This window comes from Dendropsophus ebraccatus, chromosome 4, assembly GCF_027789765.1.
Source record: "Dendropsophus ebraccatus isolate aDenEbr1 chromosome 4, aDenEbr1.pat, whole genome shotgun sequence".
Taxonomy (NCBI): Eukaryota; Metazoa; Chordata; class Amphibia; order Anura; family Hylidae; genus Dendropsophus; species Dendropsophus ebraccatus.
This window is the reverse complement of record NC_091457.1, coordinates 94237107-94261785: the sequence shown is the minus strand read 5'-3', so window position 1 is coordinate 94261785 and position 24679 is coordinate 94237107. Positions and strand designations below refer to the sequence as shown.

At 41.7% G+C, this 24679-nt stretch overlaps 1 protein-coding gene across 1 annotated transcript in view; it reads left to right on the top strand.

Moving 5' to 3' along the window:
• BANP (BTG3 associated nuclear protein) overlaps nucleotides 1-24679 on the top strand; it is a 388611-nt gene that overhangs the window by 262546 nt on the left and 101386 nt on the right. Inside the window, exon 11 of the mRNA XM_069966291.1 lies at nucleotides 8-52. Within this exon, the coding sequence (XP_069822392.1) occupies nucleotides 8-52 (45 nt within the window). The remainder of the gene's footprint in view (nucleotides 1-7; nucleotides 53-24679) is intronic.

Below are 24679 nucleotides of genomic sequence, written 5' to 3'. Positions count from 1 at the left end.
TTTACAGGGGAACTTGCAGATCCATCAAGTCCACGTGGGTCAGGATGGGCAGGTAAAGTTTTTGGTTGTCGCTACCCTTACTGTACAGATACATTTTTTGTTAGAAAACACAGAACCATCAACCAAACATAAATTCAACATATGGCCCAATGCTGTTTATTTATGAGGACTCTTGTATATAATGTGAACATACTATACTCCCTCAGCCGCGGAATGTAAGATCATTTTTTTATATTTGGCATAAGTGTCGAAGGGGGAGGGGTACGAAGCAGCGCCAAGTTTACATTCCCTTTTTATCTTCAAAGATAAAATATTTTAAGTGAAGGCATACAAATAGAACTGATAGAAGAAAAGGAAGAGTTTTATTTGGCTTAAAAACCATTAGACATTACAAATTACTGCAGCACATAGTATTTCAGGAAGAGAGGGTGCTGATCCTGTAGTAGGTTACAGACCGAGAATTACACAATAAAAGGCACAGGGGTTTGCAGACTGTGATGTGTCCACCATATTAAAGGCAGAATTCTATCTCACAGAGGTAGTGTCAATTTTGTGAGGGGCCAGTGAATATAACCCTTAATATTTTGTACCATTTCCTGTGTAATAATAATCTAATAGGTTTTCAGTTTGTCAGTTAAAATTTGACCTTTTCTCCTCCAGGGTTCAAAGGTAACATAATCCAAGTTTGATTTACCTGCTTTCGTACTTTTATACCGTATATTAAGCTATACCTGCTGTAAGTGAAATGTTATCTTGCCCTCAAAGACCGGACTTGTAACTCTGCCTATTATTAACTTGACATATAGCTGTCATGGATATCCCTTTTATAACTTTTGTCAAAATATTTCCAGATAGATACAGTACCTATAAACACATAGGGGGACATTTATTAAAGCGACCCTGTACCCACAATCTGTCCCCCCCAAACCACTTGTACCTTCGGATAGCTGCTTTTAATCCAAGATCTGTCCTGTGGTCCGTTCGGCAGGGGATGCAGTTATTGTCATAAAAACAACTTTTAATCCGGCAGCGCTGTGTCTAACGGCCGGGCTTGCATTAGGCTGTCACCACCTCTCCGTCCTTCCTCCTCACCCTCCTCATCATTAGAAATGATCCAGGAACATTTACTGCTGTTTAAGCTTTGCACAGGTCTATTAACGATCCAGCCCATGTTCATTATACACACAGATGGGGAATAGGAGACGATCTGCCTGGATCATTCCTAATGGGGAGGAGGGTGGGGAGGAAGGACAGAGAGGTTGTGCCAGCCTAATGCATATACAAATGTAAGCCCCGTCCATTAGACACAGCGCTGCCGTATTAAAAGTTGTTTTTATGACAATAACTGCATCCCCTGCCGAACGGACCCCAGGACAGATCTTGGATTAAAAGCAGCTATCTGAAGGTACAAGTGGTTTGGGGGGTCAGATTGTGGGTATAGAGTCGCTTTAAGTCAGACGTTTTCTACGCTGGGTTAGAAATGTCCCCGCATCACCAACACTTCAGTGATTTATGTAGAGGCGCACTGCCTCTACATAAATCCTGTGTGCTCCATTGTGTGTGCCGAGGAAACCTACGCCAGCTCAGAGGTTTCCTTATCATTTTTCGGCGTTTTTGTCATTCGTGAACAAAACTTTAAAGGTCCCTCAGATAAGTTGATGATGAAGCAAAAGGTAAATGTTTTTGATTATATTATTTAATTTTCCGTATACAGCCTCCTTGCCTATGCCTCTGAGGCTGTATTCTCACCTGGCAATTTTGCTTTATTTTTGCTATAATTTTTTATGATTTTTTTCTTTGTTGCTTTTTGCCATTTGTTTGTATGTTTGCAAGAACATGAACAGATTAAAGATGTCTGGACTTAGGTTTTTGTTTTTAAACTGCAGAGGGGGATCATAAAAAAACTACACTAACTCACCTCTTCCCATGCTTCTTTAGCATTTAGCATTGGATTGTCGCCTGGCAGCCCCACCAGGCTTAAGGATCTCCACCAGAGCCGATGTCACAACCCAGCTCATGGACTGGCCATCAGCCAAGATGGACATTTTCCCCTGAGTCGTGACATTATCATAGCTGGGGGGAAAATGCCTTCTAATGGGGGTTCCGGGCCGGTCATGTAGCGCATCGCGGGAACAGGGAAAGGTAAGCACCGCTTGCTATTTATTTTCACCCCTGCCGTTTGTCAATAGTTTGTTAGAGCATGACGATTTCTTTAACGTGAGTAAAGGTCCTGTTACATAGGACCCTTGACCCTGTTTCCACATTCCCGTTTTTGCTGAGTTTCTCTGCTCATATAATCAGAACAAGCGCTTATCAAGGCTGGATTGTTTGTGAGGGCCATTTAAATGCTTTTTTATTGGCTGCACATCCTCTGAATAATCTATAAAGACAAAAGATTTAATTAGCTAGTGAAAAAACTGATTACACAGGCCGATTATTGGCAAAATAAGCCTTCCTAAGAAAGCTCATTACCAATCGGCCTGTGTAAAAGGCTCCTTAGTTTCAAGCTGAAAATGGATCTCTTGGTTCCCATAAAATGTTTTGTTGCTGGGAAGCAGCTATTTTTGTTACGTTTATTTTCTTGGCATCTGAAGATCGCGTATACGCCAAGTCATAAATCGAACCGTCCACTGATCTTGACTCTGGCACTTGTGCTTATAACTAATTTCTGTGACAATCTGTTCTTCATAGTTACAGTCCTATCTTTAAATATATTTGACCAGAAGAATCTGTATGATATTCAAAATCATCATGGTTTTTATTTCTTTTTTTTTCTATTGTAAAGTAAGAAAATTGAGTTAAAATATCCTGCTACATACTGTTTCGGGAGCTATTCCTCTTTTGTCATAAGATTTTGTTGCAGGCAATAAAACACTGCGGGGATGACTTTCTAAATGGCAATGTGGTCTGAAGGCATGTCATTCTGATACCATTGTTCTTCCTTGTGGCTGACTGCAGACACCGCGAGGCTCCGAAGGGGAGAGTAAAAAAGTCTTCAAACAAATGGGAATTATTTTTTATTTGAATTCTACATAGTAAATCACTTTGTGTATGTGTGCAGAGTATAGGTACCGGCTAAGTCCCCAATTACTTATGGGTTGGATCTGAATAATTACCTTTTTTCATGTGGATAGGAAATTATATGCTTAGTGAAATGAAGAGGTTAATTTTATATTTGTAGTTGACCCTTGGAGAAAATATTATCTTAAAATGAATAGGGCAAGGAAGGCATGTCGGAAACACAGGACACTGATTAGCCACATTGACCGGGGCTCACCATCCATGACTGCAAAATGATACATGGTCAAAGAGGCAAATACAGTATGTGACAAAAATGTAAACCTCTTTTTGCAGTTCTGCCACGTATTTCACAGCATATTTTTCCACTATCTAAAAAATATGTTGTCTTAATATATCCTAACATTGTGTATGTTCAGGATAATTGCTGCATATCAGTATATAATAATGCACAAAAAACATCAGTCTAACATCTGGTGAAGTGACCTAAACAAGCTGAACTTCAGACTAAGCATTTTTAGCAAATTATTGGGAAAGGATAGAGGTTTGTAACACTAATGTATCAAGCTGACAAAGGATTGTCTACAGAGTACAGTTATAGCAAAGATTTAGTGGTACAACCTATTTAGTCTCTACAACTTTTCAGCCACTGGAAGTATACAGTTAAGATTGCCATTTACTGATTGTGATCAGAGTACATTTGTGCTGATTGGGCTCCCACAGCAGCTGTACCCACCTGGCAGCCGACTCTCTGGTGGTGTCTGGGGATCTGGGCTTCGTGGTCTTCATGTGTGATACAAATGCATCACAGGGAGCAAAACAGGCGGAATTCCCAGCTGCGGAATTCCGCCAGCCTTCCTGTCATAATGACAGTCTATGGGAGGCTCACACGCCTCCTCTCACGGCGTCTCTTCAGAGGCGCGCCAGCCTCCCATAGTCTGTCATTATGAGAGGATGGCTGACGGGATTCCGTGGCTGGGAATTCCACCTGTTTTGCTCCGTGTGAACGGAGCCTAATACTGCACCGAGGCAGAGGGAGAGTCGTGAACTAGTCATCTAGGCTGTCACTAGTCATGGTTCTCGGTTCTGTCAGTGCGCTCTGCAAGGAGGCTGCAAAATAATTAACCATTAGTGAGGTTGGAGCACCTGCTGCATTTACTCTATGTCTGCCTTTTCTGTGGCATTATTCATCACTAGGCAGCAAACTGTAAACACACCTCACTATCTGTAAATGTGCCAATAAAGATATATATATATATATATCTGTGTATATGACTGAGAGATGCTGATGTAGGCTTGAGGGACTGGTTAGAGATGGTGACATAATTCAGGAGGGGAGGGACTAGAGCTCAGAGAAAAGATCCAGGAAAGCCTAATGTGACATCAAAGAACAATAAATTGTACTGGGAGAGACGCAGAAAAAAAAAGAGCTGGGGATTTTTTACACTCGGGGTAATAAATATATAAATAGTTTGAAAACAGAATTATTGTTTTCACAGTTGTCTGCTAAATAAAACTCATTTCTACTTTTTAAAAATGAAGAATCCTTACATGTAAAATACATTTTTTTTTAAGTTTCCATAAAATATGTGATGAAAACAGTAAAGTGTGTGGTTTGTGCGCATACATGAAAACATACCTGTATTCAGGGACAGATTAAGGGTCATATTATACAGATTGATTTTTAACGATTAACGATAAACTATTTCAAAAGAGATTGTTTATCGTTAACCTAAAATCATTCACCATATTACACAGAACGATGGTTAGTTACGATCGTTACTACGATCGTTATTGCGATTGTTACTATGATCGTTTATTTTTTCTGATCTCGGCAAAACAATGAACAATGTGCAATTACACTGATCGATTAGTGAAGAAATGCGGAACTTGAGCGAACGAATGTGGAATCACAGCAAACGATTAGCGATAATTTTAGGTTCAGATCTATATCAATGATCAACGGCATACAAACGATTTTTCGATCCTTGCCTGCAATTACACAGAACGATTATCGTTTAAATTCGAACGATATAACAATTTTTCGCACCATAATCGTCCTGTGTAATAGGGCCCTAACTTTAACATAGGCTGTTCTCTGAGCCTGCCCCCCCCCCACAGTGTGTCTGTAGCAGCAATAGTGTGGTGTTCATAGTACGGGATAGATAATGTCATATACCTGTAAAGTTTTATAAAACATAATTATCAGACAGCACTGTGCTCACTTTTTATTTTCTAAATTACTTCTATTTTGAATTTGGTGCCTAAATACCTTAACAGAGGCGCCATTCATTGTCTCTGCTCCATGCTGTCTGTACCTGTGGAGGTGCCATTGTCTCCGCTCCCTGCTGTCTGTACCTGTGGAGGCGCCATTGTCTCCGCTCCCTGCTGTCTGTACCTGTGGAGGCGCCATTGTCTCCGCTCCCTGCTGCCTGTACCTGTGGAGGCGCCATTGTCTCCGCTCCCTGCTGTCTGTACCTGTGGAGGCGCCATTGTCTCCGCTCCCTGCTGTCTGTACCTGTGGAGGTGCCATTGTCTCCGCTCCCTGCTGTCCGTACCTGTGGAGGCATCATTGTTACATAGTTACATAGTTATTACGGTTGAAAAAAGACACATGTCCATCAGGTTCAACCAAGGAGGGGATGGATACAGGGAAGGGGGAGGGGTGATAGGTTCTATACATTGTCTCCGCTCCTTGCTGTTTGTACCTGTGGAGGCATCATTGTCTCTGCTTCCTGCTGTCTGTACCTGTGGAGGCGCCATTGTCTCTGCTGTCTGTACCCGTGGAGGCGCCATTGTCTCCGCTCCCTGCTGTCTGTACTTGTGGAGGCGCCATTGTCTCCGCTCCCTGCTGTTTGTACCTGTGGAGGCATCATTGTCTCTGCTCCCTGCTGTTTGTACCTGTGGAGGCGTCATTGTCTCCGCTCCTTTCTGTCTGTACCTGAAGAGGCGCCATTGTCTCCGCTCCCTGCTGTCTGTACCTGTGGAGGCGCCATTGTCTCTGCTCCCTGCTGTTTTTACCTTTGGAGGCACCATTGTGCCATTGTCTCCGCTCTCTGCTATTTGTACCTGTAAAGATGCTATTGTCTCCGCACCCTGCCGTTTGTACCTGTAGAGATGCCATTGTCTCTGCTCCCTTCTGTTTGTACCTGTGAATTATGAGAAGGAGCTTCCTGATCCATCTCCAGCTTGAGCCCCCCAGTGTAATGTTATTCTGTTGAGCAAGGCTGGAGACAGGTGTCATCAAGGGGTTAAAGTATAAAATAATGTTCTACCCCCTTCCTCCCATTTCAATTCACAACATTATTCCAGACCTCAACCAGACTCCTAAATACAGACACTGGACCCCAAAATAAATTTTACCCCAAAATACCCCCTTTCCTTACACATACACACACTGCTCCCATGACCCTGTTCTCCCTGTGTCCCTACCCTCACCCCAGACTGGTCACCTTGTATATCCCACTGACCCCATCCTAGACTGGTCACCCTGTATCCTAATGCCCCCTCCCCAGACTGGTCACTTAGTACCTCTCTTCATTGATTGTTCTTCCTGTCCCTTTTCCACATACCTGTAGCTTTAGTCTTCCTCCTCCATAGTGCAGACTGTAGACCTGTGATGACAGCATAGTCACATGTTAATGTCTTTCAGTATGTTCTCTAATGTTACTGTATTGTCTCCTGGCTGCAATTTAGCCATAATTTGTGCAAAATTATGGTAAAAAGCATCAATTTTTTGCAAATCATGGCAAAACTGTAGCCCGGCAGACAATACACTACTGGAAGTGTAAGTCTGTTTGGGCGGGCATGAGCCCCCCAGGAGCTCAGGTCCCCGAGCTACCGCCCCAAAATGGACCATATTTGTAAAGAAGTCGTCATTTTGTAGGGCTTTTCATAAGTTTTCATAAGTGAAAACCTTTTTTCTAATTAGCTCTATTGTGTAGTTCTTCTATTTTCAACTTTGTGTCAGTAGTGAATTACGCAAAAGCTTAAGAAGTCATGACTATTAGTGAGAACACTGTTTTAGTTAGTAATATATCTTGGGATGATATAGTTTATTTAAATACAACTTTCTGATAACAGAGTACCCCTTTAAGATCAGAGCAGTTTACTGATCTTCTGGTTCACACATCCAGCTAATATATTTAGTGTAAATGCACACATTATTATGAAAGTGACTATTGTGTTGGTTTTACAGATTCTCTGTCAGAAAATTATAGTTTTTCAAAAGCCTCATTGATGCTTCACTTTATTTAGAATATCTGACAGGTGTTAGTGGATTCTCCCATCAGTATGTTTTTGGAGAGTAAGCTGGATACTGGAGTACCTGTAGGAAGGCCATGTTAACAAAAGGAGAACATACTGTTCTTCTTCCAATGTTATCCTAGGTCTGATTTGATCCCAGAACCCAGTGCATCAATGCTAACCATAAGTCACGGGACTCCACTAAATTAATAAATCTGCCTGGTGTTAGTAGATAGCTGGTATGTTATCCCAATTTGCATCTGTAAGATTTTATGGCAATGCCATTTTTCTGAGCAGATATTGGCCTCTTTCTTAGCACTTCCAATTACTATAAGAAACATAACGGGAAAGGGTCAGACAATATCTCTTTAACCGAGTCTGTATCCGATTTAAAAATAGCACCCGGTGCTGTGAGACTTCTGAGCTGCCTTTATGTGCTGGAGCTTTGATGTCAAACTAAAACCACAAGACTCGCTGTTGTTTTAAGTCTGGCAGCTTAAACAAATTCAGCACTCAATAGCTTTTCCAGCAAACAAGGGAAAAAAACATAGTAAATAAAATAAAACTTATTTTCCTGCATTCTGATAATGAATGTGATTCTGCAATTAGAAACCCTTGAAACCCTCAGGAAAGGCAGGGTTTTTTGTTTTTTTTTAATCTAGCATTTTTCTAAACTCAAGACTATTCATCATTTGCATGTTACAACTTGCAACCATGCAAAAGATTAGAGGAAAGCTCCAGTATCAGCAATACCCTAATAATGTTGTTATCAGCAGCATCACTCTTATTACGCAAAGGAAACAAAGCCTATGATAGAGCAGCAGTCAGGAAATCAGCCTTTTCTTCTGGTACAGAATTTAGTCAGGCTGCTGCTATGTTGTCAGTTGTCAGTCAGTGCTAAAGAGCAAGAATCAAAATGCCACAGTTCACTTTTCAGTGCCTACTGGTTGCCTGTCAGCATGAGTAACTTGAGTGTAAAAAGGGTTGAGATAATGACCATATCTTGCCATAGTGTACACATTGTGCTGTCAAAGGAGGACATTGAGTGTAAAAACTTATTTTTCACTTTTCAGCATACCTTAAAAAAGTATAGACGCTCTTCTCTAATCCAATCTAGACACAATGCAGGAGAATGTGTGGTTCCTACAGCCAGGACCGTATTAACAGCTGCTGCTGCCCTAGGCACTAAACCTGAAGACGCCCCATCTTGGGGTTCATGGGGGAGAATCCTTTTGGCCACATGCATTTCTCTACATGTAGAAACATTGTCTGAATCGTGTTTTTCATGGTTTTTAACTGCTTAAAACATAAACTGTGACTGGGTAACACCGCCATACCAGACCTAACCAATAGCAGCATACCCCCCCCCCCCCCCTTGAAAAGGTACCAGATTTAGTGACAAGTCTGAACAAAAGGTGGGAAACTAAAAAAATGTAAAAAAAAAAAAAAAAGTTGATTCCTTCCCTCTGCTCCCTGGTGCTGGTCCCCTGCAAAGAACTGCCCTAGGCACTGGACCATGGGCGCCTAGTGGTAAATACGGCCCTGCCCACAGCCAATGGTTGGCTGGTATGTGCTTTGTCAAGGCCTATGTCATGCTAATTTACATGCACAAAAGTCTTACATATGTGTATAAAAATTAAAAGCATCAATCCATTATAAAAAGAAAAAAAACAACTATTCAGAGCAGCAACAGCAGTCACTAAAGCAGAAAAAAGAAAAAAAAAAAAAACCCCACAAAAAATAGGAATAGGCATGCATGTCACATTAATGTCAATCCACAGGAGGCTCTAAAATCTATTCTGCCTTATTGACCACAGGAGGGATGTGCATAACTGATACAACTGTTTGCTGGTATGAACAGTGTGGAACCCAATAGACTTTATGATAGACATAGGAAGTAGGAAGGTATTACAGCTGGAAACAGTATGCATCATAGAGTGTCAATCAACAGGCTAAATGGGTCTTAATGATAAAAAAAAAAAAAAATCTTCCTTTAGTCAGGGGCGTAGCTAGGATTCACAGGGCCTCATAGCAAAACATTGTAAGCCCCCCCCCCCTCCCTAATAAAAACTCTTGTGGCCAGAGCCCTTATGGTTAAATACATAGGTGCAGGAGCAGACTACCTTCTGCTTAACCCCTTATATGCTGCAGTGTGTAAGAGACCCAGTGTTCAGAAGAAAAGGCTTTACTGCTGGTGCACTGATAACCCCTAACCTCTTCAATGAGTCTTGCACATTTTCCTGCTTGGTTGGGACAGGCAGTTGAGAACAGAGTTCAAGGGTTATCAGTGCAGTGAAGCAAATATCTTTGTCTTCTGCTTGTTAACCCTTTTTTGTGATGCAGCATGTAAGTAAACATTGGGTCACTAACACACTGCACTACATAAGGGGTTAAGCAGAAGGATAAAGGCCCCAGGCCCCCTTCCCCACGGCCCCATATCAGCTGCCTACCCTGCCTGTATGGTAGCTATGCCACTGCCTTTAGATGCTTTTTGTGATGAAATACTGGATTAAGGTTTTAATTAGTATATGTGTATAAAACAGTGATGTGTGTGTGTATATAAATATATATGGCTTTCCCATGAGGCCTTACCTAAGCACATGCATGTGTGAAATGACTGTAGGCTGTGGAAACCATATACCTTACTGCATGGTATCTCTGTATTGGACTACTATATGGCTATGTTCACACAACATCTTTTGGCCTCAGATCCTATGTCTAGAGGAAACAAGACACAATGAGCAAAGTATATAGATATTCTTAATAAATACCTGGTTTAGAGGGCTCTGGATCACAGAGTAGGCCCAGGTTTATCTTCCAACAAGACAATAACTCTAAGAAAACGGCCAAAGCAACACAGGAGTGGTTCAGGGACAACTCTGTGACTGTCCTTTAGTGGCCCAGTGTAGACCTGAATTTAACCCAATCTCTGGAGACATTAAAATTGCATCCACCGACAGTCCCCATCGAACCTGACAGAGCTTGAGAGGATCTGCAGAGAAGAAGATCCCCGAATCCAGGTGTGCAAACCTTGTGGCATTGTACCCAAAAAGACTGGAGGTTGTAATTGCTGTTGTAATACTGGATGATTCAAACTTATCCCAAAAACTTATTTCCATCTAAACTCACTGGAATTATTTTATTTATTGTAATACCAGCAAATGGCTAATTGTACCTCCTTTCATTTGGAAAGTAATGAAATCTGGGCTGCAATCTCACTTCCTCTCTGTGATTTCTATCCATGTGCGACAAGTGAGTGTAACTTTTTTCTAACCAGTAGAGGGCAATGGAATGTAGTTCAACGCATCTTATTTCCATGCTGCACTATGATATTGCCATCTTTTAGCAGCAAGACACATTCCTGACCTGTCCCAATCATTGTTTGCTGATTATAGGATTATTTAACATCTCTTTAATTTTGCAACTCCAATTTTTAGCAACAAAAACGCATCCTAAAGTAAACATAACATTCCTGTCATAGCAGTACTCTGGCAGCTGTGAGCACGACAGTCAGCAATTTACTACACACATTGGTGTAAGATTAACTACAAATGAATCATTAATGCCTGGCATTATTCCCTTGGGTTATAAGACCCAGCTGTGACCTAGAGGAGTCATGTTATAATTCACAACTTTTCTTTTTCATGTTCCATTGCCTGCCATAACTGTAAGTACCCTCCAAGTTCCCTCATACCTGGTCTTTATTTACTGCCCTACAGATTAACCTACCAGTTTCTTCTTTACTTGGCTACTTTGTCTCCACATTTCCTATTTTGTGAAATGCCTTGTTTTTGGGGACTTTAAAACTCCCAACCTCATCTTTAGGACTTCTAACACTTCTGCTCATAAGGATTGGTATTCTCTTGAGAGGGTCTTCTTGTTTCTGACTGTTCTCTTACTATAAACTTCTGTCCTTTACATTAAAAATTCTCAGACTTCTTAGAACACCCATTCATATCACTTATATGCTTTCAATACTCTGCTAGGTCAAGAAAGATTAGGCTAGATTCACACAGGACAGATCCACAGCGGATTTACACTGCGAAATCCGCTGCGGATCCTATGCCGATGTCTTTCAATGAGAATACATACAATACACTGATTGGCTGAGCGGGACGTGAAAACGCTTTCGGATTTCGCTGCTAATTCGCAACATAAAAACCGTCCTTTGTGAATCTAGCCTTACAGTGAATCTCTTAAAGCGTACCTGTCACTGTGTATTAAATTTCCACATACAGATGCAGTTGATGCTGGAAGTTTGGTTTGCTATAAATCTGTTTCACCTTTTAACGGGTTCCATGGAACTCCCTGATGTATGGGATGTTTCCACAGAAGGCCAAGCATCAGCTGGGTCTGCACATGGAAATTTCAAAGTCTACGCTCTGAACAGGTATTCTTTACCCATTCCCGTTCCAGCCACTATTGGATACCGGCAATTACACTCTGCACAGGTCATAGAACATGCCTAGAAATTCTAGAAATAAAAACTTTCAGTATCTGACTCTAACCAGTAATATAAATCTAGGTGACGCATTCCCTTTAAAACTTACAACTCTTTGGCATCCTAAATTGCAGGTTACTACCATAGATCTCCTTGCTAAAGACCTAGACACATACTTAAAGGACAACTCTGGTGAAAAGCTTTTTTCCAGTAACTGAAACACATTACAGAGTTATATAACTTTGTAATATGCTTCAATCACCTATCTGCCCCCCTTCCCTACTGTTGACCACAGGCTGCTCTGTCTACAAAACAAAATGATGTGGTGGGCACCGCATATTAGATATTAAATGTAGAGGTGCAAACAAATAGCTAGTCAAAAAATGAGAATCATTGACAACAAAGAGAAAGCGAGAAAGAGAAAGACTACCACAAACTAATGCACACTCAAATAGTCAAAAAATGAACAATAGTTTATTAGAAAACCAACAACAACAAATATGTTAAAACCACTTCAAAAGCCTGTAAAGGCCAAAATGTAACTACACAAGTGCCCCCAGAATGAAAAGAGCAACAAGTAATGTGCTAGGTGGGGTACATCCCTAACAATACAGATCCTGCCAATATTGCACTATACACTATAACAAAAATGAGAGAAAAAAGATGAAACATATACATCAAATAATCAAGGCAAAATACTATATAAATAAATTAATCCATGACGTAAACAATAACTGCAATAGCAGGACTACCCGGCACACAGCACCTACACCCCACGCGTTCCGTTATGCCACCATAACTTCATCATACAAGCTTTTTAAGTGGTTTTAACATATTTGTTGTTGTTGGTTTTCAAATAAACTATTGTTCATTTTTTGACTGTTTAAGTGTGCATTAGTTTGTGGTAGTCTAGTCGCTTTCTCTTTGTTCCCAGGCTGCTCTGTGGCAGCCATTTTGTGACAATGACATCATCAAGAGGGAGGCGGGTCTAAGCCCTGTTAGGCCAGCCTCCCTTTGTCAGATGACTCAGGTTGCTCAGCTCTGATTGGCTGAGCAAGCTGTAAGCCATCTAACAGTTCTACAGAGTCAGTTAGACATCACAGGAGACAAAGTGCATCTTGGGAAACCCCAAAGCAGGAAGTGAAAAGAAAATTGAAGACACCAACTGAAGCTTCAGTTCTTTTACTTTTTTAGGAACAATTTGGGTGCTCTGGAGGGGGCAGAAAGGCTCCTAAATTGCAGGTACACAGTCCAGGCTTTTTCTCGCTCTCCTGACATAACACTAGCTAAGTTCCTCCCCCACTTTTTGTATTTTATCTTGATGTCTCAGTTACTATAAAATAGTATAAATAGTATAAATCAGTTACTAGAGAGGGTTTTTCTGCTTAGGAATATTACCAGGATGTTTCATCACTTGATCGCTCGGGATCCGACTGACAGGCTCCTAAACTTCTTCAGATCCTAAACTTTTTTTTTCTGTGCTGTAAAGCTGAGTTTCTGACTATCTGCTGCACAACAAACTGCAGTACAGCTTATTTCTTTAGCAGGTGTATCATGATTATGACGATAACATAATGATTTTTTTCCAGTGCCAACATATTTCATAGCACTTTACAGAGCTTGTCGTTGTCACTTACTGCTCTCAGATGTGGTCCTTGTTTGGATTTGAACCTAGGGCTCCAGTGCTACAAGGCAACAATGCTAACCATTATAGGACTCTCAGTAATATTGCTTCAGGATTTATTTTTATCTATTCATTCCCCTTTAATTCCTGAAACCCTGCACTGCCGGACCAGCTGCAAGTAGATATAAAGGGCAGTTCCTTACATATAGGACATCTGCTTTGAATAATCAACACAAGGAAACAAACAGAATTGTTAGAAAGAGAGAGAAAAAAAGAGAATTATAAAGTAAACAGTGTACAGCTGGAGATGCAGCTCTTGTACCTTTGTTTTGAGAAGGGGAAGTAGATCATTTAGGACCATTTATAACGTGATTGTATTTTTACAAGGCACAGAGATGTTTCAGAGTTAATCACTGAGGAAGCAGTAAATGATCCTCCCCGAGATAGAATCCATCAGAAAAATGGATACTCTGCTTGTAAATAGGTGCTGCGAGGTTAAAGGAATCCACTTGCACTGTATTGCAGAACATTGTACTAGGTGCAAAAATAAACTAAATTTATCATAGATGCACACAGCACATGTATTATATTTATAACTGTAGTTAGGTTAGATTAGGTTTTCAACTTAATGGGAATCTATGACAGCATATAATGCATATGATGCTGGGAATCATTCTGGTAAAGTGGATACTAATTACAGGTTATTCATTGTGGCCACATCAAGGTTCTGACTATTAAATAGCACAGACTATAATGTATACAGATTTTCACCTGTATTCAGTTATTGAAAACTTAAAACAGATTTATTCAATGTCCGTATTGCATTGTGCTCACTCAACTGTACTGTGCAGAAGAGATTTTACTGCAGTGCCTATTTGTCTAAACTATTGTCTTCTCAAGTTCTTGGTGCAGTTTTCAGAACACAGATTTTTAAAATGCTTCTATTTAACAATCTCAAACCTTCCAGTACTTATCAGCTGCTGTATGTCCTCAAGAGAGAGGTGTATCTTTTCCAGTCTGACACAGTGCTGACAGGAACTGTGCAGAGCAGTATTATAGCCCCATAGAAAACCTCTCCTGCTTTCAACAGTTGTCACAGACAGAGGTGGCAGCAGAGAGCACCATATCTGACTGGAAAGAATACAGCCCTTTCCGTAGGGCATACAGCAGCTGATAAGTATTGGAAGACTTGAGATTTTTAAATAGAAGTAATTTATGGCGCATTTACACAGATTTATCTGACAGATCTCTGAAGCTAAGGCCAGGAACAGACTATAAACAGAGAACAGGTCATAAAGACTTAGATTTCTCCTCTTCTCAAATCAGTTTGGCTTAAAAAAATCTGTCAGATAAATCTCTCTGTGTAAATGCATCACTACAAATCTGTATAACTTTCTGGTACTAGTTTATTTGGGGGAAAAAAATATTTTTCGGTGGAGTACCCCGAATGTGACACTTGTGCATTTTTGGATATACAGATGATCTAATAATGGAAGATAGAAAAAGACTTAAACAAGCAAGAATATAATACAAGGCCAGAACAGTGATTGCCAGACAGTGATTAAGGGAAAACCCAGACAAAAAGTTTGTAGAAAGAGATAACCTGCTAATAATGGATACAACTGTGAAAACATATGAGCCAAATAGTTAAAGCGTACCTGTCATTGCAAGGAATGTCGCAGGGTCATGTCAAATGTTTGATAGGTTGAGGTCTCACTGCTGAGACACCCACTATTTAGAAAAACAAACTGGGATATGCGTGGTATTGTGCTTCACTTCTGCACTGTCAATCATCTCTATGCTGCAGCCCCCTAGATTTATAATGGAGTGGCAGGATGAAGATTGCTTTAAGCCAAGGACTAAAATATGCTACTGCACCTCTCCCAGTTCATTGTCTTACAACATCTAAAAACATTTTTAGGTGGCAGTTGGCCATTTAAGGATTTCTGGACTAGTACACCCACACTTGACCAGGGAGAGAATCTCAATAAATAAACTGATGACTTATGCTGCGTTTACACGTAACGATTATCGTGCGAATTTGCGCGATAACGATCGAATTCGAATGTTAATCGTACGTGTAAACGCAGCGAACGATCAAATGACGAACGAGAAATCGTTCATTTTGATCTTTCAACATGTTATCAAATCGTCGTTCGCCAAAAATTCGCCGATCGTAAACCGTGTAAACAGTCGTGGTGCGATAGTCCGGCCGCCCGCAGCCCAGCCCGGCCCCCGGCTCATCCGCAGCCCCTGCGCCGGCTCGATCGCCACTCCCGCCGCCACCCCCGCCGCTCTGATCGCCACCCCCGCCACCGCTCTGATCGCCACCCCCGCCACCGCTCTGATCGCCACCCCCGCCGCCGCTCCGATCGCCCCCGCCGCTCCGAACGCCCCCGCCGCTCTGATCCGGCCCCGCCGCGAGTATACATTACCTGCTCCGTGTAGCACGTCTTCGACATCCCCCGTCTCCGCTCTTCAGTGCACTGATTGGCTGAAGAGGGGAGTCGGGAATTTCAAACGGCTCCTGATTCAGCCAATCAGTGCTGCCGTTTGAAATTCCCGGCTCCCCTCTTCAGCCAATCAGTGCACTGAAGAGCGGAGCCGGGGGATGTCGAAGACCTGCTACGCGGAGCAGGTAACGTATGCTCGCGGCCGGGCCGGCGGGGGCGATCGGAGCGGCTGCGGCGTGGGGGGGCGACCGGAGCGGCGGCGGCGGGGGTGGCGATCAGAGCGAAGGCGGGGGTGGCGATCGAGCCGGCGCAGGGGGCTGCTGATGAGCGGGGGGCCGGGCTGCGGGCGCGCGATCGCAAAACGATTTTTCCGTACGGTATATCGTACTGTCTAAACGCTGATCGTTATGAAAAAAAATCGTTACTCCGACATCGTTAATCGTACGATCGGGCCAATTATCGTTTCGTGTAAACGCAGCATTAGTACCTGTTATTACTGGGTGAGTGAAAAGGGGTCTACCTGGTACTAAGGAGAAGAGGGAAATGACATCACACACACCTTTTTGTTCAAACTGTTAATTGTTTTTAATAAATGTAAAATACCTTGGAAATTCAGTATGCACAATAATATCAAATATGCTCTCTACTGTATCTTGGTTTACAATATAGGGGGAGGACATACTTTAGTTTGCAAAGAAAGCTTTTTGCGACATCAATAAAAAAACACACTTCCACTAAATGTATTTAGAATATTGAGCAATGTCCACATAAATATTTCCTAGTTACTGCTCAGTTAGCTCACCATACTAAACTGGAGTCATTTCTCTGAGAGCCCACCAGAGGCTGTTCCCCTGACATACTCTGCTCTGCCAACAGCAATTTTTACTCTCATTTTTTGGCCTAAACTTAGATAAATGCTTTTAAGTTGAAATCATAAAGAGAGATTTATCAAACTGGGTAAAACACAAAACTGCTGTAAACTGCCCTTAACAACCAATCACAGGTGAGATTTCATTTTGCTAGAGTTACACACTACGATATATCTGGGCCATACTGTGTATTTGATTAAAGAAGCACACTCCCTTCCCACTATGCTGCCAGATGTCACAGTGGGTGCAGTAGCACTGTAATGAAGTGGCCCTACGGTAAAGTGATCATTGCAGGTGAGGGGAACAATTAAAGTTTGCACAGAGTGAATATACAGCTTGGCAGTCTAGAGGGCAATTAGTGACTTTTCAATTAAAGACACATCCAAAGGGCAATTAGCCCACCTAAACTAGAATAATATACCAACAGCCGTCATTGCACTGACGGCCAAACAGCGAAATGACTGAACGTAATTTAAAAAAATGTATAAACGGACAAGAAAAAATGTTGTGGGAACATAGCCATAATGTTGCAAGAGTATATATATATATATATATATATATATGTATATATGCATCGGCGCTCTCTCATTATGCCTGCGATCCCGGCCACATAGTTGCGCTCCTGGGAATATGTGGCCAGCATATTCCAGGGAATCCATGGTGAATTCCCTGGAATATCCTGGCCGCATATTCGCGGGATCGCAACTATGCGGCCGGGATCTCAGGCATAATGAGAGAGCGCTGACGGTCTGCTCATCTCTAGTGTCCTCCTACACTAGCTTCTTTATTATTTAACATTGCAACGTTATAGATGATGTTTTCTCTATCTGGATAACCCCTTTAAGACTTGGTAAAATGTAATCCTTTGATTTGTGCTAAGCCAGTCCTGCGGTCAGCAGTGCACCTTTCTTATGGTGCGTTTACACAGGCAGATTTATCTGACCAATTTTGGAAGCCAAAGTCAGGAATGGAATTGAAAGGACAGGGAATCTCAGTCTTTCCTTTATGACCTGCACCCTGTTTATAGTCTGTTCCTCGTTTTGGCTTCAAAAATCTTTCAGATAAATCTCTCTGTATAAAAGCACCATTAGTATTTAATTCCTTATTGACTGGGTTGTGTAAAGTGATGGATAAGTGTGTCAGTGGAAGGTTGCTGTATAGGGCTCACCCAGAATCTAATGTTCATCCTCACATATGGCTGAACTTTTTCATTCACATATGATGGAATGTTCTTGTTTAGAAAACTAATCTCCTTTGATCTATTAAAACCCTGTCAGTTACTTAGCACAGTGCCAAATCACCCATAGAATCTCCCGCTGCATTTATGTAAATTCTCATCTTTTTAAAGGAGACATTTGATAATATACTGTATCTTACAATGAAAAAGGAAAGAAAAACATGTCAGTAAGTGGTGATGATTTAAGGCAGAGTTTTTGGTCGCCACATTCCTTGCGGAAGACTGTGATGAAAAAATGTTTTCTGCACAGCAAAGAAGCTGAGATAAGTCTTGTCCCGGGTCCATGTCTGGTTGTAGACATGTCAAGAATGCTAATATCTATTCTTAAATGGGTTATTTCATAACTGATATTTAAAAAGCCTTTACAGCCACTTTATGCTTTTTTCCTGAATCTCCCATTTTTTTCCCTTGGATGACCATACTGTTTATGTAACTAGGGTTTTGATCTCTGCATGATTGATAGATCTCCCCTGCGTATGCTGAGGGAGAAAACACTAAATTTAAGCCCAAAGGTGTGTGTGTGTGGGGGGGGGGGGACTGGCTGGCATCACCCCAGTGACCCAAAGCCCTACACCTAGACAGTTTTAGAACTGTCCCAGGATTACAGGGAACGGTAACACCTATGTTTATATAAGTGAGTATCACACCATTCACAATAGGTGTTGCCAAAGCCCCCTCCCTGAACAATGACCTCTGTCCAGGTGAGCATGCCCAGAACACTCTCCCAAATAAGTCACTAAGTCTTTCCTTGACAACAGGCTTCTGTAGTTCCTGCTATGAAGTATAGACATGACAGACACCCCCATAATCATGTACTAACAAAATACAAAAAGGAATATATATTCCTATAGTATCTGGTTTCAGATATTAAAAAATAATCATACCTTACTTTTCACCCTTCATTTATAGGTACTGACTATAAAATGGATAAAAACATATGAGATTGTGACATAATGTGAATATTTGAATACATGTTTGCATCTGCAGCTGTACCATGCCGTGTGTGGCTTTAAGTCTTAGTCGTGCAGCTCTTGCATGGCGTATGGTGCTTTTCTCCTTATGGTATTTCTGAAACTAAAAGTGACAGGTCATCACTAGACAGGGATTTTAATGTTCTGGGGCTTGATTGAAATTCTGAGAATTTAGTGTTTGATTTCGAACCAAAGCAGCTGCCTCCACTGACTCCCAGTTCTGCATCATAATCCATAAGTGAGGGCTGTAAATATCAGGACAGCTTTTTGTTCAATCTTAATAAGAATATCTATGGAAATATCACTAAGGGTCTTGTTAGGGATGAAGGGATTTTGGCACCGTCTGAGATCTGTGACTTATTTTTATGGCTGTGCTTGCAGGTTTGCCAGCTGCTCTTTATATTGTGGACTGTAAATAATACATTGCTGACCTGTGTGATGAAGAACCTGCTCTGGCTAAGATGGGATGAGCAGGCCACTGCTCTGGCACTCATGGATGTAATACATATCACAAATGCAGCCATGTCAAGCAACGCTGACAACCCATGTCCAAGAAGAGAATAGCACATGCAATTGGTGTCTCACAGGGGCCATTTAGGCATTTTCCACCAAGTAAAATGGCTGGAATTGTTTACCTTTAATACCCAGTGAAGGTTTAGGGCAGTTAGTTATCTGTCCCCCAGCTTAAGCTTTTACAGAATCGTCACCATTTCTAGCTCTTCATGTTTTCTTTCCTGTCAGACATCCTTTAGTCCTGTTGGCTTCATTTCCTCCTCTAGCCCCATGTTTGCACCTGAGATGTCTTTTGTAATTTAGAGTAGCTTTGCCCTCCACCCCTCTCCCAGTGAAACAACATATCATCTTCTCAGTCCCTGCAGGACAACAAATAAATCTTAACCATCTTTCACTTGTCATGCTGCCTCTCAGAAACTTTTAGCAATGTGGAGGTGCTGAATTATATTGCCATTTTTCCATCAATATTTTAGAGCACACCTGCCAATCTCACCATGGGTGGGTACACTTTTGTTTCAATTGTCAATGGTATTGATGTAGATCTCTGGCTGCTTCTCACACCTTTTATGTGTAGTGTACAAAGAAAAAGTTATGCAGATCTCCCCCACACTGGATTGAGCGTTTGCTGTCCCATGAGTTGAGGATAACGTGTGCAAATAGTATGAATGGGTTCTAGTTGCAAACTATAAACCTATAAAAAGACCACTGAACCTCCTTGAAATATGAAAATACAAAAAAATATACAATGAAAATATAGAAAACAGTGAGCTACGACTGGAAGACACATTAAAAACAACAGAAAACATTCAAGCGAGGGGTGCTGCTGTCGGACAAGATAGAGATAAATAAATGTAATAAGTACTTATATCAATGGTAAAATACCATGAAAAACCCCAATAAAAGGACTCTATAAAAACGTGAAAAAATAGATAAACGTTAAAATAGCTATACTTTACCCAAGTGAAGAGAATAAGCTGGCCAGACAGCTGCCCCCACCCCGACGTACGTTTCGGCAAACAACCTTTTTCGAGGGGTGCTATGTTGTTGAAGTGCCCTGATATAAATATCCAAACATAGGACATGGCATCCAATCCCCAATGCCTCCAACAGATGTAATGAATAACATTAATTATCTGGGCGGAGTGAACGCCGCACGGAATCCATGCAGCCCAGCTTCCGGCGCATATGTGGAAACGTCCTGTGGTGTCATGTGACATGTATTTGGATGTGACAGGTTAGATTTCCCATGTTCATGTCAACAGCAGTTGTTTTTTTTTTTATATCGAATATGATTTTGCTCTGGTAAATATAGTTAACAGTACATTTAAAATTAAAACCTACTTGTCCCTTAAGGTGAATTTTCTGAATTAAAGTTGTATTACCTGGCGTGATTTGCAGGGGGAAGCAAGCACCGACCTTTCAGGTCAGCACTCGCTTCCCCACTCGCTGCCTGTGCTATTACATGCACAGACAGTGGGGAGCTGCTGGAGGGGCTGTCTCTAGACGATACTTAGATCGTGCAGGTGGCCCATTGTAGTCTGAGGCGGTCTGCTGGCGTCGCTCCTATTACACAAATTGACAAGCAGCAGACCATTGCTGTCATGATTGGGCTGTTTCAACATGTTGAAAGACCACAAGCAGCCGACATCATGCATGTCTTTTACCACGTGCTATTACACTAAACGATTATTGTCCGGATCAGCAGGTAATTAACTCCTTAGACCTGAACTCAGTTAAGCACCTTGAGCACCTTGAGCACCTTAATTGTCATGTTCTCTCTGTGGATGCACCGTCCAGCAGCTGTGGGAGCACTGCAGTCAGTATAGCTCTAGATACCTGTGTCAGCCTACCAGGACCTTATTGAGTAACACTCAGCATCTAGCTGCTATCCATTCTGCACACAGCGGTTACAATGGTTATTAGCCGGTGGTCATACTTATGCGATTCAGTTGTGTATAACACTAATGAGATTTACCACTGAATTATGTTGAATTGATCAGTATCCTGCAGCAATGCGAAATGAAGCATAGAGTATACACACAGTAGCTCAGGTATGAGGGGGATCCGATATTCCTTCTATTTGTATATCTCAAAGTCTTAAGACAGAGTGGTACCAAAGATTAATTGCTCAAGATGATGTAGGATGCAGGTGCAGGGCAGAAGTAGAATTTACAAGAAATTACATCAGTTCCCAAACCTCTGAAGAAGTCACAATATCTTACATCCTACAACACATTAATGCCAACTCTAGATATCAGAATATTAATGCTTAATTTCAGTGAGATTCCTGCACACCCATGAATCTGATATCTCACATACATCTGTGTATCATAGATGATATATGTTCTCTTTCACTGCTTCTTTCACTCTTTAGAAACTTAGATGAACACAGGTTGACTGACACAGTGTAAAATTCCTTTAACTGGGAGTCATACCTGGCAGGTGCTGCATTATCAGATATTGTGGACCATTGGGTGGTCATAGAATGCTAAAGGTGGAAAAAAAAACACATTTAATCATAGAAAATGGAAAAATGTCACCTCATGTTGCCTACAGCAGTTACTGTGTGGGTTCAATAAGTTGACTTTTTTCTAATTGTTTTTCTCTGCTCTGTTTCTCTGATGATCGTCCACTCTACACTGCGGCTCTCTGCCCTGTCTTCTCTGGCAATCGTCCTCTTTGCACTGCAGCTCTCTGCTCCGTCTTCTCTGACGATCGTTAACATTGCACTGCAGCTCTCTGCTCTTTCTTCTCTGACGATCATCCGCATTGCACATTGCATTGCACATTGCTCTGTCTTCTCTGATGATCGTCCATGTTGCATTGCGGCTCTTTTCTCTGTCTTCTCTGATAATCGTCCACATTGCACTCCAGCTCTCTGCTCTGTCTTCTCTGACCATTGTCCACATTGCACTGCAGCTCCCTGCTCTGTCTTCTCTGATAATCGTCCACATTGCACTCCAGCTATCTTTCAAATGGCAAATACAGAGAGCGATCGGCACTACAGATCCCAAAATCACCACAAAAAAGGCTGCAATAGTGCAATGGCAAACAAGCTCTGGATGATAACAAGTCTGGTGGTGCTCACTAAACATTAGAAACCATATCGGCAAATGCAATTCATCCAAAGAAATAGCAGTGGCGACTCACCGATAAGATGACTTGTGCAGATATTTTTTATTCAACGCTTGGACATAAACATCGGGCGGACGCCAGACAGGTGCAGGTTACAAGCTCGTTTCGCGCTGTCGCGCTTCAATAGTTGAAACGAGCTTGTAACCTGCACCTGTCTGGCGTCCGCCCGATGTTTATGTCCAAGCGTTGAATAAAAAATATCTGCACAAGTCATCTTATCGGTGAGTCGCCACTGCTATTTCTTTGGATGAATTGCACTCCAGCTATCTCAGTCTTCTCTGATAATTGTCCACATTGCACTGCGGCTATCTGCTCTGTCTTCTCTGATAATTGTCCACATTGCACTGCGGCTATCTGCTCTGTCTTCTCTGATAATTGTCCACATTGCACTGCAGCTCTCTGCTCTGTCTTCTCTGATCGTCCACATTGCACTGCGGCTATCTGCTCTGTCTTCTCTGATAATCGTCCACATTGCACTGCGGCTCTCTGCTCTGTCTTCTCTGACCATTGTCCACATTGCACTGCAGCTCTCTGCTCTGTCTTCTCTGATAATTGTCCACATTGCACTGCAGCTCTCTGCTCTGTTTTCTCTGGCAATCGTCCACATTGCACTGCGGCTCTTTGCCGTGTCTTCTCTGACGATGGTTCCCTGCAGCTCTCTGTCCTGTCTTCTCTGACGATCGTCTACTCTACACTGCGGCTCTCTGCTCTGTCTTCTCTGATAATCGTCCACATTGCACTGCGGCTCTCTGCTCTCTCTTCTCTGACGATGGTTCCCTGCAGCTCTCTGCTCTGTCTTCTCTGATAATCGTCCACATTGCACTGCGGCTCTCTGCTCTCTCTTCTCTGACGATGGTTCCCTGCAGCTCTCTGCTCTGTCTTCTCTGATAATCGTCCACATTGCACTGCGGCTCTCTGCTCTCTCTTCTCTGACAATCGTCCCTTGCAGCTCTCTGCTCTGATGTAGGGTGGTGGCAGAGCGCTGCTTTGGGACACATTTCCTGCAGCATTTCTCTCTGCCTAATAAGCCAACAAGTTGTATTTTTTAGATTATAATAAAAAACAGTGATATGTTTTGGCTGCAGAGCGGTCATATTTGGCTGACCTTATCAGCCAACTTTCCTGTCAGCTACAACATTTCAGGAATATATTAGATTCCGTTTTGTATATTTACACAAGTCTGTCTCAGGCATTCATTTTATTGTAGTGTCTATCACCTCTGTGTAAAGCCAGATACTTGAAATACCGTTTTCTTCTGTCTATCTATAATTTTAAAGGGGAAATTTAGCCTTTTATTGGGGAGTTTACTCTGAACTCTGCATTCCTCTTGTATTTTTATTTCTTATTTTACAATTCCTGACATATACATTCAGAAAAGTGATGTCACGTATTCTTAAAAAGATTTGACTGAATACATTCCTGCAGTGTGTGGCTGCATGATATGCTATAAATGCCTCTTGCATCTTTTATCATTGAGAACACTTGTCCCTAACCTACAGGGCTGATCCTCCAGTGACTGCATGCCCCTTACACACAGCTCCTTTATTCTAGCTATGGGTGGAGACAGGGAGACAGCAGACCTGTACTGAACTGTAGGTTGGATGATATCTACACATCTGGCCAACATTTCCGCTAGTTTGCTTCAGATGTTTTTCCCTATTATCCAGGTTATTCCAAGCACTGGGATTGTCAGGGAACATTGTAGAATTATACAGAGAAAATAAATATAATTAGCTTTTTGTTTTACTACGAGACAATCTGCTTATGATTACATCTGATATTGAATGTCTTACTCAGCGTAATAATTTAGTAATCTGTAGGACAATCTGGCCTTTCCCCTGACAAAATATTGAGGTGTACAGTTATGATGCACATCTTGTGCTATGGTGTATGCAGAAGTCTTAAACCTGGCAGTGACAGTTCTACAGATTTGGCACTGTTGTTTACGATGTGTGCCATTACACCCCCCACTGTATAATCGGGTACATCATCTCTTATTTATTCATTATTGAAAATAAGTTCATTAATAAAATATATATATATATATATATATATATATATATATATATATACACACACACACACACACACACATATATATATATTTGGGGAACAGAAGGGTGGATCAAGAAAACTCAGGGTAATAAGGACCCCCAGCCAACATATTTTTACT